This window comes from Marmota marmota, unplaced genomic scaffold (genome assembly GCF_001458135.2).
Source record: "Marmota marmota marmota unplaced genomic scaffold, marMar, whole genome shotgun sequence".
NCBI classification, from domain to species: domain Eukaryota; kingdom Metazoa; phylum Chordata; class Mammalia; order Rodentia; family Sciuridae; genus Marmota; species Marmota marmota.
The window spans coordinates 5,921,493-5,940,785 of record NW_025999968.1 but is presented as its reverse complement, the minus strand read 5'-3'; the positions used below and the strand labels follow the sequence as shown (position 1 = coordinate 5,940,785).

General features: G+C 34.0%; 1 protein-coding gene across 1 annotated transcript in view; it reads left to right on the top strand.

The window, feature by feature from the left end:
* The window catches only part of Atp6v1a (ATPase H+ transporting V1 subunit A), a 56,070-nt gene extending 39,323 nt beyond the window's left edge, over positions 1-16,747 (top strand). The window contains exons 10-16 of the mRNA XM_015478501.2: positions 1,634-1,756; positions 1,852-1,966; positions 2,921-2,984; positions 4,970-5,173; positions 11,447-11,541; positions 13,243-13,414; positions 14,892-16,747. Coding sequence (XP_015333987.1) covers positions 1,634-1,756; positions 1,852-1,966; positions 2,921-2,984; positions 4,970-5,173; positions 11,447-11,541; positions 13,243-13,414; positions 14,892-14,984 — 866 coding nt within the window. The 3' untranslated portion in view covers positions 14,985-16,747. The remainder of the gene's footprint in view (positions 1-1,633; positions 1,757-1,851; positions 1,967-2,920; positions 2,985-4,969; positions 5,174-11,446; positions 11,542-13,242; positions 13,415-14,891) is intronic.
* The last annotated feature ends 2,546 nt before the right edge of the window (positions 16,748-19,293 follow it).

Sequence of the window (19,293 nt, the reverse complement as noted above, 5' to 3'; positions counted from 1 at the left end):
TTTTTTTTTTTTTTTGATACCAAGGATTAAACCCAGAGCGCTCCATCACTGAGCCACATCTCCAGCCCTTTTTTGTATTTTATTTAGAGACAGAGTCTCACTAAGTTGCTTAAGACTCACTGAGTTGATGAGGGCAGCTTTGAACTTGTGATCTTCCTGCCTTATCCTTCAGCACCGCTGGGATTACAGGCATGCACCATTACAGGCTCCATGCCCCTTTGATAGCATAATCTAATGAATAAACATCTGTTTATTGGACAGTTGGATTGATTACTACCACAAACAATGCATCACTAAACCATCCTTATGCATGTGTTTTATACTGAGTTTGTTTTTTTGTTGTTTGGTTGGTCAGTTGGATTTTTTGGCGGGGGCATACATATGTTTTGTGTGCTTATTTCTTTGTACACAATTTCTAAGAGTAATTTCTTAGAATTAAAATTCTTGAGAATAGAACACTTAATATAGAGTTTAAATTATGTTAATCATTCAGAAGGAATAACTATATCCAAATGAAAAATGTAAAGGATATATACATTTTCAGATTATAAAGATGTTGTAAAGAAAAAGATGAAATAAATGTGAAGGTATGTCATTGCAAAAAAAAAAAAACGTAATAACTATTGACAAATTTCTGTTTACCCACCTCTACACCAATGCTAGTATTTTTTAAACACTTTCTTATATGCTTATCAAACAATAGAAAATTAAAGTAATATTACAGTGAATACCCCAGCACATACCAGCACCTAGACTGATTAACTAACATTTTAAATATTCTTACTTTATTAGATAGCTATCCTATTTGTATTTCTTAACAGTGAACTAGCATCTTTTTGTGTGTATTAACCCTTAAAAGCTATCTTCTCTCCATTTTCCTTTTGGTTGGTAGTTGTTTTTCATGCACCAAGAATTCATCTGAGGCTTACAACGCAGATAAAGCTTTTGACAACTAGAAAACTCATCCTGAGTTCCTAGACTAATGATAACAGCAGCACAGGAATCAGAACCTGAGGCTTCTTTGTATATATTAGCTTTTTTTGTGAATTTACAAGACAGGACCTGATCTACATACCAGAAAGATTGAAAATTGGAATATTTCTTGTATTAACAACATTTGTTACTTTTTAAAAATAACCATAAAAGCTAATTAGTTGAGTTTTAAGTATCCATATGTATATGTGATATCTAGATTAGACAAACTACGTTTGGAAATTAATTCAGACTTAATTGTTTCAACACAGAATAGGGGGAAAAATTTTTCTTGTTTTTTAAAATGTGTATTATGTTGGGATAGGATAGACTATGCTATCAAATATTACCAAACATTTAATTGTTCATTGTAATAGATGTTTATTTCAGGTAGTCAGGGGCTCTTTGTCAACTAGGCTGGAGTCCAAGATGAAAAGAATTTTTTAGTTTTTAACACATAGCTTTCATACTTCTGGGTGTTCTCAGAAAAATGGAGGAAAGTCTGTGACTTGCTTCACCTTCATGCCCACAAGGGAAAGGGTAGATTTGGGGGAACAGCTAACAGTCTACTTCATATATTTAATGCTATAAAGTTTTTAAGGGTAAAAAGTCAAAAATGTATATCCTAACATTGTAATTTGTAATATTCCTCTCAATTTAGGCATTACACTATCAGAATATTTCCGTGACATGGGCTACCATGTCAGTATGATGGCTGACTCTACCTCAAGATGGGCAGAGGCCCTTAGAGAAATCTCGGGTCGCTTAGCTGAAATGCCTGCAGGTAAGTCTTTGTGTTGCTTATCATGTAAGCAAGACTGATAGGACTTTGGGAGCTGGCTTAGAACCCCTCTTTTAAAATTTCTTTTCATTTTTCAGATAGTGGATATCCTGCATATCTTGGTGCACGTCTGGCTTCTTTCTATGAGCGAGCAGGCAGAGTGAAATGTCTTGGAAATCCTGAAAGAGAAGGAAGTGTCAGCATTGTAGGAGCGTAAGCACCCAAATGGTTTACTTTTCAAAAGCAAAAAGATTTAAAAGAGAAAATATTTTTACTTTCTCTGGTAGCAGTGATTCTTAACCAGGGCTGCATTCCGTTGCCACAGAGCTTCAAAGTAGTTCTTTGAAGATGTACAGGTCATCTCTACATGTTCGGACTCTATAGTTGTACCTTCACTGATGTATTGTTTTTGAGTCACAGTATTTTAGGAATAACTTAAAAAATTATAGACATGGTGAAATTAAATCATGGTAAAAGCAAAGTAAAGCCAGACATGGTGGCACATGCCTGTTATCCTAGCAATGGGGGAAGATGAATGAGGCAGGAGAATCACAATTTTGATGCCATCCTCAGGAACTTAGGCCCTAAGCAACCCTGTCTCAAAATAAAAGGGGTGGGGATGTTGCTCAGTGTTTAAATGCTTCTGAGTTCAATCCCTAACACCAAAAATCGATAAATAAATAGTAAAGATTTTATGATTACTACATAAAGCCATACTTAGTTCCCCAGCTTTTCCTTCCTTCCTGTTCATCTGTTTGAATAGAATAATGAAATTGATTGTAATAAAAGATTATCTTATTTCTCACACTAGAAGGTGTTCAATAATTCATTGTTATCTGCGGTGTAGTTCTGGCTTTTAAGATTTTTATGTAACATTTTTCTTTCCAAGGATCATTTATTTCTAATTAGAAATAATTTCTAATAAAATTTCCAATTTTATTTATGTTAAAAAGTTAGGGCTTGAATTACAGCCCAGTCATAGAACTTGTGTTTATCTTTTGTTCAATTTGTTTTGGTATTGGGTTCAATCCCCAACACCAAAAATAAATAAATAAATAAATAAATAAGCTTTAACTTAAAAATTGACTTTCAAAAAATTTGGCTTTCACGTGTTATTTTTTATAGCATTCTGCTGACTATATCATTACTATTATTTTTTAATTTTAGAGTTTCTCCACCTGGTGGTGATTTTTCTGATCCAGTTACATCTGCTACTCTTGGTATTGTTCAGGTATGTCCTTCCGTAGTGTATTTAGTTTCTGAGTCTTTCCTCCTGTGCTGTTCTTCTTAGCTGTTCTAACACTACTTAAGTCATCATGTAAAATTTAATTTAGTCACTAAAGAGAAAACAGTGGTAAAGTATGTTTTAGAAATATCTTTAACACCAAGAGCCTTTAATACTGCTTTTCCTTAGCTCTTTTACTTAATATATTAAGTTTAATATATTAAACTTAATATATTCATGGACAATATGCACAGATAACTGTAACTATAGGGTCCAAACAGGTCAAAAACTGGGTAATAGGGGCTGGAGTTGTATCTCAGTGGTTGAGTGCTTGCCTCATACGTGTGAGGCACTGGGTTCGATTCCTAGCACCACATTAAAATAAGCAAATGAAATAAAGGTCCATCAACAAGTAAAAAAAATTTTTTTTAATTAAAAAACTAATTGTGTAATGGCAAAAACCTAGAAGTTTATTTTAACTCAAAAGTATGATCAAGGGTAGATGATCCTATCCAAAAGGGGTTCTATTTCATTCTGTCATAGTTGGATTCCATAGCTTGTTCCATCTTGTGGCTCTACCATCACCTCGCCTGGTAATCATCTGGAAATTACAAGGGAAAACTGTAGAGATGGCACATCCACATTTTTTTATGGGGGGAGCCAGTAGCTGGGCATGGTGGCACATATCTTTAATCCCAGCAGTTTAGGAGGCTGAGGCAGGAGGATATTGAGTTCAAAGCCAGCCTCAGCAAAAGTGAGGTGCTAAGCAACTCAATGAGACCCTGTCTCTAAATAAAATACAAAATAGGGCTGGGGATGTGGCACAGTAGTCTAGTGCCCCTGAGTTCAATCCCTAGTACCCCTCCTCTTAAAAAAAAAAAAAGTGACCCGGTCATTTCACTCATTTGTTAACTATATCTAGATGACAGCAAAATCAGAAAATATACTTAATGCCTTGGCATTTGCTTCCCTGTGACAAGGAGAATTGTGAGTTCAAAACCAGCCTTGGGAGGGGGGGTGGCTGGGGTTGTAGCTTAGCAGTAGAGCTTTCGTCTCCAACGTGAGGGACCCTGGGTTCGATCCTCAGCACCACGTAAAAAATAAATTGAGTGAAATAAAGGTATTGTGAATAAATATTTTTTAAAAAATTAAAAAAAAAAAACAGCCTTAGCAAAAGCAAGGTGCTAAGCAACTCAGTGAGAGATACCCTGTCTCTAAATGAAACACAAAATAGGGCTGGGGATGTGGCTCAGTGGTTGAGTGCCCCTGATGCCTCTGGGTTCAATCCGCAGTACCCAGAAAAAGATATATGATTCAGAGCTATAATTAAAAAAAAAAAAAAAAAAAGTTTATATGAAGGAATGAATCATAAGTAAGTATGTATGTATAATTCATGTAGGAAAAACAGAATAATTACCTGTGTTTCTGACAGTATCAGAAGAAATGGCAGAGGCTAAGTTTACGTTTTTTAAAGTCTTTAACCTATGCTAAAATTTTGAGTTTAAATTATGAGGGAAGGTGGAAGAGTTAGAAATTCATAAAATATCTATGAAAGTTTAGTCTCTGAAGCATGAATGTCAAATTTTATTGCATTGCTCCTTAATGATAGGAAACTGAATTTAATCAGAACATTTAGAGGTTTTTAATCAAAGTAAAGTATCCGTTCCATTTCAATAAGCCTTTTCTTGTTCTTATGTTTATATTGTACCATAATAATCTTCAAAAGTGTCAATTTGCCTTTTTGCTATCACATTTCACATTATTAAGGAAAGTTAGATAAAATTTGAATTTGATTTGTATTATTATCCACCCTGAAAGTGAGAATACATTTTTAATGAACATTTTCTACAAGTTTATTCTGTTTTGATAACACTTGACACATACTAAAAATTAAATAACTTGTCCAGTAAATTAAACATAACATATTTAGGAAAAACAAATATGCTTCAATACTCTTAAAAACTTTTTAAGAAAATTATTTTTTTTATTAGGTGTTTTGGGGATTAGATAAGAAACTAGCCCAACGTAAGCATTTCCCCTCTGTCAACTGGCTCATCAGCTACAGCAAGTACATGCGTGCATTGGACGAGTACTATGACAAACATTTCACAGAGTTTGTTCCTCTGAGGACCAAAGCTAAGGAAATTCTTCAGGAAGAAGAAGACCTGGCAGAAATTGTACAGCTTGTGGGAAAGGTGAGTTGTTAAATCCCATGAGGTATAGTGTTACAGTGGCCAGTTAAAACCTTGGGTATATTCTTACCAAGCAAAATGAATAAATCCTAAACTTAAATTCAATTTTAATAATAAGTTTTAAATATTTTTAAAACTAACTAAAATGTTTTATTCTCTTTTTTTTTTTTTTGAGGGGGGCGGCGTACTGAGGATTGAATCCAGGCATGCTTAACCACTGAGCCACATCCCCAGCCCTTTTTACATTCTATTTATTGACAGGGTCTCACTGAGTTGCTGAAGCTGGGTTTGAATTTGTGGTCCTCCTGCCTCAGCCTCCAGAGCTGCTGGATTATAGTAGTGTGCTACCACACCTGGCAAATTTTTTATTCTTTCTTTCTTTCTTTCTTTCTTTATTTTTAGTTGTCAGTGGACCTTTGTTTTATTTATTTATATTCGATGTTGAGAATCCAACCCAGGGCCTTACACATGCGAGGCAAGTGCTCTGCCACTGAGCCACGACCCAGCCCAAATTTTTTATTCTTTATAGCCCTTAGCATGGTCCTGAGTTTATTGTAGGTGAGAGAGGAAAAAAACAAAACAAAACACCACTTGATTTTCTTTGAGTTCTTTAAATGAAATGTATCCATCAACCAATCAAACTAGAAGTGATAGAGGTAGTGTCTTTAACATAAAATTTTTTAAGAACACTGGGACTGGGAATCAAGGATTGGATTCTAGTCCATCCATTAATTAACTATGGATCTTAAACAAGTAACTTACATTCTTATACTTATGTCTTCATGTTTCACAAGAAGATGGTGAGCCAGGTGCAGTGGTACATACCTATAATCCCATTGGTTCAGGAGGCCGAAGCAGGACAATTGCATATTTGAAGCCAGCCTCAGCAAACTAGCAAGACCCTGTCTCAAAATAAAAAGTAAAAAGAACTGGGTATTGATAAAGTACCCCTGGGTACCTAGTACCCCACCCTAAAAAAGAAGGTGATGATGGTGATGGTTTAATTAAATGTAGCCTAATTAAATTGCTGAATTGAATGACTTTTCATATAGTATGCAGAACTAGTTAGGACTGTTAGAGGGACTGGGGATATAGCTCAGTTGGTAAAGTGCTTGCCTCATGTGCACAAGGCCCTGGGTTCGATTCCTAGCACCACAAAAAGAAAAAATAAATTTTTAGGGCCGGTCATGGTGGCAGATGCCCATAATCCTAACAACTCAGGAGGCTGAGGCAGGAGGATTGCTGGTTCAAGGCCAACCTCAGCAATTTAGCAGCAGGTAGGGGGGCAGAGCTGGGGATGTGGCTCAGTGGTTAAGTGTCCTTAGGTTTAATCCCCAGTACCAAAAAAGAAAAGGTAAGGACTATTAGAGTTCTCCACCTGATTCTGTTCTTTTGATGATACCTTAAAAATTCACTTCCTAATTTTTCCCAATAAAGATAGTTTTATTAAATAACTAACATGTATAGCATGTATTAAATATTTATTATTTATAGGGTACTGTGGCTCTCTGAGATTAACAACAAACAGAAGACCTGCAAAACCAGATAAAGGCAATACAGAAAATAAAATTACATGTTTATTTTGTTTATGAATGTAGATATAAAAGTATGAAATGTTTATTTGTTACACCAAATAGGTTATTCAAAATAGAATAATGTATCCTGAACAAGTAAAGGAATGCAAATGTGATTCAACACAGTATTATTATAATTTCCCAGTATAATTAATGTAACAGAAAAGAATATCTTAATCAATATGGAAAAAATATTTGAAGTTTATTTCTTATGAGTTTTAGAAACCTCTTAGGCAAGAAGGAATAGAAGTAAACTTCCTTAGTTTGTTAAAAGATACTAAGCTGAGGGGCTGGGGTTGTAGCTTAGTGGTAAAGCGCTTGCCTAGCATGTATGGGGTGCTGGATTTGATCCTCAGCACCACATAAAAATAAATAAACAAAGGTATTGTGTCCATCTACAACTAAAAGAAAAAAAAAATTTAAAGATACTAAGTTGAATGTGATGGCATGTGTCTGTAATACCAGCTACTGTGGAGGCTGTGGCCAAAGAGCCCAGAATGCGAGACTAGCCTTAGCAACATAGCAAGACCCCATCTTAAAAAAAAAATAAAAATAAAAATAAAAATAGCATGCTAAATGTAGGGGAAATATTTGATACAATTTATTTTTTTTAAATCAATATCAAGATAAGAATGCCTGTTATCATTGTGTTCAATTGAATACAGAGGTCCTTATTAATAATGTTAGAAATCAGACAACTTGTAAAGGAAGAGATTAAAATGTCATTATTCATAGATAATATGTTCATATAACTACAAAAATAACAACAGAGGAATAGAAATAATAAGAATATAAGAAGGAGTTGCAATGCAAGATAAATATAAATAAAGAAAATTTCACTAGGATTAGGAATGTGGTTCAGTGGTAGAGTGCTTGCCTAGCATGCATGAGGCCCTCAGTTCTATCCAAAGCACTGAAAAATAAAAATTCTCAATACAAGCAATACTAATTAGGAAATAAAATTTAAAATTAGATGTTCATAATAGCAACAACAAATAGAATATATGCACTACCCAGAAATCCATACTTCTGTTATGGAAAATATCTTTAAACTAAAAAATTAAACAGAAGATGATCTAAAAAGAGTCTACTCTTTTGGATGGATGACTTATTAAAAAATTGCCACTTCTCTTTAAAATATAAGTTCAATGTGATGCTAGTCAAATTTCTAGTTGAATCTTCTGAGCAAATCACTAATCATTCCAAAATCTATTTGCCATCACAAAGATTCACAATCTTAAAAATAATATAAAAATAAAAAGTAAGGAACTTCCCTCTATTGTTTAATAAAAACCATAGTAAGAACAACAGTATGGTATTGGTGAAATAACAAACAGTGGTGGGACAGAATAGGTATAGACTTGTGTTTGTGCGTTCCCTTGATATTGTGAAGTGACTCCACAAATCAAGTGAGAGGAGGATAGGTTCTTTTAGTGAACAGTGGAAAACTACTATTTGGAGAAAATAGAACTGGATTGCTACTAAATTCCACATATTAAGGTAGACTCCAGGTAGATTATCAATTTAACTATTAGGGGGAAGAGGTTAATAGAAAAGAAATATTAAGGATGACATTTTGATCTAGGATTAGAGAAGGACTTCTTAAACCTCATTGAACACATTAAAAGAAAACAAAGGTTTTTTGATAAAAGTAAGAATTTTTGTTCAACAAAGGCTTACCCATGAATAAAGGTAACAAACTGATGTAAAACTGGTGGGCTTTCTAAAATATTAACTTTAAGTTAACAAGAAGACTAGAACCCCAACAAATATGACCAAAGGAAAGATCAGACAGATTATGGAAGAGAAAACCCAAAAGATTAAAGACCTTTGGTAAAATTCTCCAACAACCATGACGTATCACATTACTCTGGTGAGAAAAACTGGGTATTGCCAAGTGTTGTGGGAATGGAGGAACTAGTGTACTCCTTGTGGCATGTCATCTGGTGCTACCATTGTAAAGAACAGTCCAATGGGACTTGCTTGCACGCCATGGAACCTAGTAGCTCTGCTTCTGGATATTTATCTCCAGAGAAATTCTCAAACAAGTCCTAAAGTGGACATTAATGATGGTGGGGAATTAGAGGAAATCTGGGTACCTTCTCCAGGGGACCAAAAAAAAAAAAAAAAAGGTAAAGAAAGAACAAAGAAAAAAAAAAAACACAGAATGGTTTGTACAAGAGCTAGGTGCAGCAAACTGTATGGCACGTGGTGTCATGGATGGATCTGGAAAAAATAGTGCCTAAGGCACAAATGAGAATGATTTACATAATGAAAATACTAATACAAAATGTACTTTTCACATAAATTTAAATAAATAAAAGGAAACACATAAAACACATTCTAATATTTACCTGTGATTGAAGAAGGGATATGAGATAGAAGGGATTTTTTTTTTTTTTAAAAAAAAGACCTGATCCTTACCTAAGAAACTTAATACATACAAATAATAGAAGAATGCAATTAACTTTGCCTGTCCCTTTCTCACAACTCCCAAGAAATTTTTAAAACTAAGAATTTAAATAACTAAAATAATAAACCAGGATAAGAAGAAGTATTTTTTTTAAAAAAAAAAGAACATTAATCAGGGACAGGGACAGGGGTTGTGGGTTAGTGGTAGAGTGCGGTGCCTAGCATGTGTGAGGCACTGGGTTTGATCCTCAGCACTACATAAAAGTAAATAAAGGTATTGTGTTCATCTACAACTAAAAGCAATTAAAAAAAAAAAACAACATTATTCAGTTTGTACTCTCATGTTCATAGCAGCCCTTCTCACAACAACGCTAGGAGTGAAAACAACTCAAATGTTCATCTATAAATAAATGAATGAACAAAGTGGTATGTTCATACAATGTGATATTATTCAGCCTTTTTAAAAAAGGAAATCCTTTCTCTGGCTATAACATGAATGAACCTTGAGGACATTATGCAAAGTGAATACACCATTCATTTAAAAAATACTGTTATGATTTCACTTAAGTACTATCTAAAATAGACAAACTCATACTTCTCAGAAGAAGAAATACAAATGGCCAACAAACAGGAAAAAATAGTTCAACTTCCTAGCAAACAGGAATATGCAAATCAAAACTACATTCATATTTCATCTCAATCCAATCAGAATGGCAATTTTTAAGAATATAAATAATGATAATGCTGGCGAGAATGTAGAGGAAAAGGTGCACTCATAATAGTGTTGGTGGGAGTGCAAATTAGTACAACTCTGGAAAGTAGTATGGAGATTCTTCAAAAAACTAGGAATGGAACCATCATATGACCTATCTATCCCATTCCTTGCTATTTTTGCAGGAAAAAATCCTAAACTAAAATCAACATACTAATCAGCATACTATAGTATATAGGCACATCAATATTTATAATAGTGCAGTTCACAATAGCCAAGTTATGGAATCAACCCAGGTGCCCATCGATAAATGAATGAATTAGGAAAATGTGGCATATATACAGTGGAGTTTCACTCAGTCATAAAGAAGAATGAAATTATGGCATACGCTGGTAAATACATGGACGTGGATAACATCATGCTGAGTAAAATAAACCAGACTCAAAAAATCAAGGGTCAGTGAATTTTTTCTCTCATATGCAGAAATTACAACAAAGTAAGGGGGGATAGGGAAGTGGGGGGCGGGTATCATAAGCATAAAGGGAAAAGATCATTGGAGTGGAAAAAGGGAAAGGGAGGAGAGACAAAAAGGTGGAGGAAACGCAGAATCAACTTGACAAAATTTTGCTGTGTGCATGTATAAATATACCACAGTGAATTCCTCCTTTATGTATATCTATAAAGCACCAATTAAGAATAAATGGATAAATGAATAGAGGGAAGATTAGTAGAGGAAGGAGGATAGGGGGAGGGAAAGAGGACGCACTAGAGACTAAAATGGAGCATGTATGATTATGTCAAAATGAACCCCAATATTATGTGTAACTATAATACACTAATAAAAACATTTAAAAAACAATAAATAATGAAAGGAAGACGACTTGAGTAGAGTTTGGGGAACAGGAGAAGGGAGAAGAGGGAAAGAGGATGTATTAGGAACTGAAATGGAGCAAATGATATTCCATGCATGTATGATTACATCAAAATGAACCCCAGTTTTATGTATAACTATAATGCACTATGAAAGATATTCTTACAATAAAGTAGTCAAGTTCATAGAAACATAAAATAGAATGGTGGTTATCAGTATCTTGGAGGAGGGAAGAAGAGGGGCTTACTATTTACGGACATATGATTTCAGATTTGCAAGATAGAAAACTTCTGAAAATCGGCTTCACAACACCTCTGAACTGAACTCTTAAAAATAGTTAAGATGGCAAATTTTATGTTATATACTTTTTAACCACAAACAAGAACAATCAAAAGCAGTCATAAAGCAAATTTATTAGTACATCCCTGTAATCCCAGCAACTCGGGAGTCTGAGGCAGGAAGATTACAGATTAAAGACCAGCCTTGGCAATTTAGCAAGACCTTTTCTCAAAAAGTAAGAAAGGGCTAGGGATGTAGCTCAGTGGTAGAGCACCCCTCAGTTTGATTCCCAGTACCAGGAAAATAAAATTTTTGGTTAAATATAATGTGTTGATTATATTATTTCTGCTTGCTTAACTGATTATCACCATTGGTACTGACATGATGGAACAAAATTTCTAAAAATGTAATTTTTTTTTCTCTTCTAGGCCTCTTTAGCAGAAACTGATAAAATCACTCTGGAGGTAGCAAAGCTTATCAAAGATGACTTCCTACAACAAAATGGATATACACCTTATGACAGGTAGGCTATACAGATTTTTCTTTTTTTTTTTTTTTTTTAAATTTTTTATTGTGGGTTGTTCAAAACATTACAAATTTCTTGACATATCATATTCCACACTTTGATTCAAGTGGGTTATGAACTCCCACCTTCATCCCATACACAGATTGCAGAATCACATCAGTTACACATCCATTGATTTACATATTGCCATACTAGTGTATACAAAATAATAGGATTCATTGTGATATATATGTAAATGCACAGACATAATTTTGTCGATTTTATTGCCCAGTACTTCCCCTTCACCTCCCCTTCTGATTTTCTTTCCTTATTTGAGGATTTTCTGTTGTGTTTGGGCAAGAAGCTACCTACACATTAAAACCTTTTTTTCCTCACACAGATAAACGCTGACTCAATATATTGGTTTATTTTGTATATTCATAGCAGACATCTAATGGTTGAAATCATCACCTTTTCTCAATTTGCTCATTTGTGAAATTATGACAGTATTTTCACTCATACAACTGTCTATAATTAGACTAAATTATGGCTTAGTGTGCAGAGCCTGGGGATCATTACCTGCATTAGAAACTATCTTTGCTAATTCCTTTCATTGCCCATGTCTCTTGTACTCTTCGCTTAGATAATTATGTTATTCTTTCCTGCCTTGTTTGTCAAGAGTCCTGTATCTTTTTCTTTCCACCAAAGCCTTTGTTGCGGCCAGTCCCAGCCCCTTCACTCCTGCCCAGTGCTTGCTTTTTTTCACTGTTGTCTCTGCCACTCCTGTGGCATGTTGAAAGTTCCTATTTCTTTTAAACTGTGAGGATTTGAGCCCTTTTCTCCCAGGCTAGCTTTTCTTCCTCAAATCATATTTGGTTCCACATAAGAACCAGAGAACTAAGCAAATAGGATTAATCAGACCATAGAGCAAGCAGAAAATATGCCAGTATGTCAGTAAGCCTTCGAAATCTGTTAAATCGGGAACTTAAGAAGCTCTAGGAACAAAACCGCCTACACAAAGATAACTCAACTAGGGAAAAATCTTTGGAAAAGGTGTGATAGGACTATGCATGAAATTGTGTATGCAGATGTCTAGGAGTGTGTTAGAAGACTGATAAGGACAAATGTGATTGAATTGATATTTACTCATGTGTACGTACAGTCTCTATTTCTTTGTTACAAAAAGGTATGAGTAAAAGAAAATGAACACATTAAAGAGAAAGAGGCTACTATTATTAACTCACAGCAATTTGCAGTTCCCCCCTTCCTATTATTCATTAAACCTTAACTAATATCACAAAGGAGTTTTTACAACTCAGTTATTTTTCATTTGAGTTACTTACCTACCTACAAATCCTACAAATACTACAAATCCTGGGAGGGGCATTATATTGTAGCAATATTATTTCATTGTCCCTCCTATTTGATGAATTTACAGACAAAAATAAACATCACCCTTAAAACAAATAAAATAGATATCTCCATATCCATCCATACCAGTACTGAGGTGTCTTTGCCCAAAAATTCTCCTTAAATAATTATTGGTTTTTTGTATTGTTCTTCTTTTCTTATGTATCATCTAATAAATATAAGCAGTTTGCATACTTAAATAAAGAAGCTGATTCCCTGGTAATTTATAGTTAACGTTTTACATACTGAAAGTATGAACCCACTTTGGAATTTTTTTTTGTTCATTCTTTTGACCTTCATTTACCCTAGGTTCTGCCCATTCTACAAGACAGTAGGGATGCTGTCCAACATGATTGCATTTTATGATATGGCCCGTAGAGCTGTTGAAACCACTGCCCAGAGTGACAATAAAATCACATGGTCGATTATCCGTGAGCACATGGGGGAGATCCTCTATAAACTTTCCTCCATGAAATTCAAGGTATATTTTGGTTCTGCTGTAACTTTTTTAGTAGGAATTTTTTTTTTTTCCTCTAACAGTTTGAGTCCCAAACCTGGGGTATGAAACTTGCTTTTATCATTTTCATATATGCTCAGGATGTATATAACCAGAACAGGTCTTGAGGTGATATTCAAGTAGGAATTCCAGTGATAAAAAATCATAGTATGTCACATCTAAAATAAATGCTGACTATTTCTCTTTTGTCTTAGCTGCCAGGCAATTTAGAGCTAAATTCATTGTCGAGCAGCAATTATCTTACTTCAAGTGCCTATTAACATCTAGCTCCCATGTTCTTCTGAAATGATGTCTGCTCTATTTACTTCTTCCAAATATCATGTAGTACACATTTTTACTTTTACATGACCCACAAGATAAAAAATAGGTAGTTATGTTAAATTACCAGTAGAAACTCAAATGTATAAGATTGTTTTTAAAATATTTGATCAATTGAATTGTGTTTAATTTAATTAAGTCATGACATTCAGGCATATTTACTAATTACCTACTGAGAATGATTCTCAGCATGTATATATAATGTATTAAATTTTTACATAACATAGAATATATGTATGTATATTTATATATTTATATATGTATATTTACAGTATAGATTAAAAATATAAATCTGTATAAATATTCACTATATCAAGAATTAATATTAACAATCTTTGGGTCCTGTCATTCCACTTTGAGATATGTGAACCAAGGAAAAAATCAGAAATTTTTGTTTTGTTTTGTTTTGCAGTACTGGGGATTAAACTCAGGGTCCTATACATGCTAGGCAAGCACTCTATCAATTATGCCATATCCATAGGATAAAATATATGAAGGCATTAATTTTTTTTCCAAATACCCAAAAACATGAAGAAATACATTATAGAGTGAAAAAAATAATTTATAAAAAAAAATCATATATAAATTGATTTAAATTTTGTCTTTAAAAATTCACTTAGGAAAAAGATGAAAAATAAACCTATAAAAATGATTTCTAGTAGTGTGATTGAAGGTGAAAACTTTTCTATTTACATGCTTATTGTATCAAAAGCATCACTAGTTTTTTTTTAATGCTTTGGGAGAGTAATATTTTTCCAAGGCATTTAGGAAATTTCCAGCTGTTGGTATGGACAACCATGTACTTGGTTTTGTTTATTTTCATACTAGTGGAATTACTGGGTCAGAGAGCTTTGGGCATTTTAAAGTCTTGTACACATTTTACTCAATTAAATTGCCTTCCATGAGGATTTTAAGTATGGTATATTTTAAATTTTATTTTCCATATTTCAGTTCTGCATCACAGTATGATACTATCAGACTTTGAATAATATATTGTTTTTACTAATTTCCAATTATATACACCCAGTCATATGCATCTAAATTTTTTAAATATAAGGAAATTATCACACATTCTGAAAATTATTTTCCAAAGGTAAATTGAATTTTTAATATCTTTTTTCAGGATCCAGTGAAAGATGGTGAAGCAAAGATCAAGGGTGACTATGCACAACTTCTTGAAGATATGCAGAATGCATTCCGAAGCTTGGAAGATTAGAACTGTGATTCCTTTCCTCCTATTCCTCTGCAAGCTCATCTGTGTATATTTTCTTGAATTTCTCATCTCAAACCCTTTGCTTCTTTATTGTGCAGCTTTGAGACTAGTGCCTATGTGTGTTTTCTTTTGTTTTGCTGTTTATTTGGTAGGTCTTATACAAAACAAACATTCCTTTCCTCCAGTGTTTGAAGGGCCTCCCTGATACTTTATCTGAAGTGGTGAATGTAGTAAATATGATATACATTGGCTACACTACATTAAATTACATTAAAACAATCATTGAAAACTTGATCTATATCACATACTTATTTTCCTCAAACATCTTGGAAGCCTAAGTTTTTAAGAATCATGTGGCAATGCGATGATCAGTAAAGTGCCACAGGTAAGATACTTAGTAGTGGTTAAAGGCCATTTGCCCCTTTAAGAACCAGCTGGGCTGTAGTGATTCTTGGGGCCAGAGTGACATTATGTTTTTACAAAGTAATAACATGTCACATGCTTGCATGTTTATTTGCTTGTTGAATTTTTGAACAACCAGTTTACCAATTGTAGAGAATATTGCTTTCGTGGGTTTTTTTTCTGACTTGGAGTTTCTCAGAATATCTATGGCCATAGTAGTGTGACAGTTTCCATTCTGTTTAATAGGGATGAAGTTAATTCTTTTATCTGCTGGTAACAGAATCTGAGTCATGTGAAAAAAAAGATCATTTCATCCTATCTTTTAAGTATATGTCTAAAAATAATAAATCTCTGTGTTCGTGTACTAAGGCACGCTGCAGAACAGCACTGAGAGCAAGTTTCCCATTTACTCTTTCTGACCAATAGAGGTGGCACCATTGCTTCCTTTTTGGGAAAAGGAAAGGGTGTACATGAGCATATGTGATGATTTGATACACAATGTAATAGCACAAATAAAGTATTTATTTTATGCTTCAGTATGTTATTTAATTTTGGGATAATGCATTTCTTTTGGTCTGTTAAAGAAAGATGTGTTCAGTAGTGAATTCAGGTATAGTTTTGTGTAAATCCTTGAAGATTACATATTTTCCAGTAGCCTGCTATTCAGGAAAGATATTCTTCCATAGAACTTTTTTTTTTAACCCTTCAGAATGTTGACAGAATTTTGCAATGGTTTGTTGAGATGTGGACTTAATGGTGCTGCTTAATCAGTTTGCTTCCAGTGTAGGAGACTTCCTACCCACAGGTCCTAAGACTAGTGGAAATTAAAAGGATTTCAAAAACTTCTGTTAAATCTACCAGCAAGCTAGGATTGTGATCATAATGAATGACATGAAGAAACTAATTGACCAAGTGTGTTTTCTGTTGTACTGAATTTGAAACATGCATTCTTCCTCTTTTTAAGAATGCTGATGTATGAATATGAAGATGCTTGAGAAACTATGCTCAGATATTCATTGTAAGTGTCCCTTCACATATATGTTGTAGAATTCCAAATTAGTCACTGATAGTATTTCTTTAGTAAGGCTGTGTTAAAATTACAGCAATCTTTTAAAAAGATTATGCAGTTCTATATTTATTGTGTTGTACCTTGTCCTAAGTGCAGCCAGTAAAACAAGTTTCATATGTATTTTTCCAGTGTTAAATCTCACACACTGTATCCTTTGGAAATTTCCGTCTATCCTAAAGAATGAATAGAAGAGGCCATATATATTGCCTTCTTATCCTTGAGATTTCACTGTCTTTATGTTAAAAGTTATGTATAATTATTAAAATCTATGAAAGAATAAAATGGATTTAAATTATTTGTCTTCTCTTTTTGGATGGCAGGAAAATCTGCTAGAAAACATGCCACCTTGTTGTATATGGGCTTAGTATTTTAGCATGACCTTTTTAATTTTTTATTTATTTTCTTTATAGATTATTTAAGATCCTAAAACCAAATTGGGGCCATCACTGAAGTGATATCCCATCATTGTATCTTACAATGATTTAAAAATATAGCACATGGAATTTTATCCATTCTGATGGTACTTTAAATTGGAAACGTAAGTGGATTTCTGAAAATCAACTTGTAAATTAAAAAAGATCAGTGATACTTCAGTTTGAGGCAAGGGAACAAAGCCTTATAATTCATGCTTTTGCAAGCTGAATTATTTTAGATCCAATGTAGCAATGAACAACATTCATTGTGTAGTTATCCGATATGTTATCTAGGATATGCTTTTTTTAAAAATTTATTTATTTATTTAGTAGTGGGGATTGAACTCAGGGACACTTGACTACTGAACCACATCTCCTGCCCTATTTTGTGACAGGGTCTCACCAAGTTGCTTTGCACCTGCTTTTGCTGAGTCTGTCTTTGAACTCGAAATCCTCCTGCCTCTGCCTCCAAGCCACTGGGATTACTACCGTGTGCCACCACACCAGCTTAGGATATGTTTTAATTTTCCTTGAATGTTGTATTTCCAAAGGAGTGAAAAAGCAAGGTGTAATGGACAACTTCATATTCCTACTAAGTGCCATGTTTATGTAGAGGAATACTTAGGAATTCACAGGAAGACTTCTTCCTTATAGAGTGGGTAGTTTTTAGTCCCTTAGGTAATATCCCAATATCTTCCTCATATTAGTTTTAATGGTTTGCTATGCATAAGAGCATGAAGAAGAAAACTCACTTTTGAAAGTCAGTGTGATAAAATGCTGTGGACATTGTTTTAATAGTTTCCATTTTCCTCAGAAGTTGACTCTCAGACAAGTATTTGAGTTTAGGTAGTTTATTTGGGAGATGATCCTAGGAAACACCAATAGGGGAGTAGAGAATTGGGACAGAATAAAAAGAAGCGATTATAAATATTCATTGTTAAACAAATTAATACTGTTGGACTATGGAACCCAATCTTGCTGCTGAATTCTGGGAGCAAATGAAGAACATGCATCTTAATTATTACACCTGTGAGTACTTTAACCAATCATTGACGGCCAATTCCTATCAATTTTCCATTGCAAACTGTTCTTAAAAGACAGGAAAAATAATGCCCAGCACATGCATACAGATAGATGAAGCCTGGTGGACATACAAAATCCCCTGGGATATTAGGTTAGCATGCACTGAATGATAACTCATAGCTGAAGAGAGAATGGTGGAATATTACCAGCAACTCTTTGAGGCTTCTTAAGAACCCAGGAAAAAAAAAGAATTATTCAATCAGTAATTGAAAAGCCGTTGTTCTGCAAAATAAGGAAACACCATTTTAAAGGATCAAGAAACTGGGAGAAAAGATGTGTTTTAAAGAGCAGAAAGTATACACACACATGTGCTAATTATGGTGATAAATAGACCAATGTGGGTTTTAATGCTCCTGAAAGTAAACAGCTTCTTAAGTTAATGGGGATTTTGATCATTTCTTATAGCACTTCCATTATAAAAAAGAGGAATTTGAAGTCCAGAAAGGTTAGTTGATTTGCTCAATGTCAAACACAGCTCTTTATATGAGAATTCAGTTATTTTGGTTTCCAGAGTCTGATTGCACTTAAATCATACTGTCTTTCCCTTGTGTCTGCACTTTTTATTCAGAACCAAGGAATTAAGTTGAATAAAGATGAGAAAAATAAATTGGAAAAAAGTAAGTTAGAAAAATTACTGGCTACACAAGGTGGACATGGGTAGTACAGTGGAAGGACTCATTTACAATGTGATTCAGAAATTATTAACAATTGAGTTAGTTTAGGAGAATGAATGTAGAAGTAGATACATATGATTTTTACCAAATTAATACAGAAGTATTTAAAGAGAAAAGAACAACATGAACAATAAATGTCGTAAAAGAACTTGTCTCAAGAATATAAGAAGAACTCCTTTAAGAAAAAAAGAAAGATCTTGAAAGATAAATAGATAAGACTTAGGCCACATTGTGTGAAAAGGGTGCTCAGATTCTAGTCCTTAGGAAAATATGTTAATATATCATGATAACTTTCTTCATACACGCTAGAATGGCTGAATTGGAAAGGAAATACCAACTGTTGGTGAGATTTTTGAGCAACTGAAACTTAAAAAACATTTTTGGTGTGCCGCAGTCCTGCTGGGCCAAATAACCAGGGGGTGACAAGCAACTTGAAGGTTGAAATGGGAACTACTTTATTGCGAGTGAACTCAGCGTGAACTGAGCAAGAACTCAAAGTAGCGGGCACCCAAGGTAGCAGGAGCCCCTTCTCTGCGGGACAGCAGAGGTACATATACCCAACTAATTACACACAGCTTAACTCAATTAACATCATCTAGATACAGCAGTCAGTCAATAAGGAATTATCATCTTAATGGCTCGCTGGCGTTACTTCACAAATCACTCCTTCT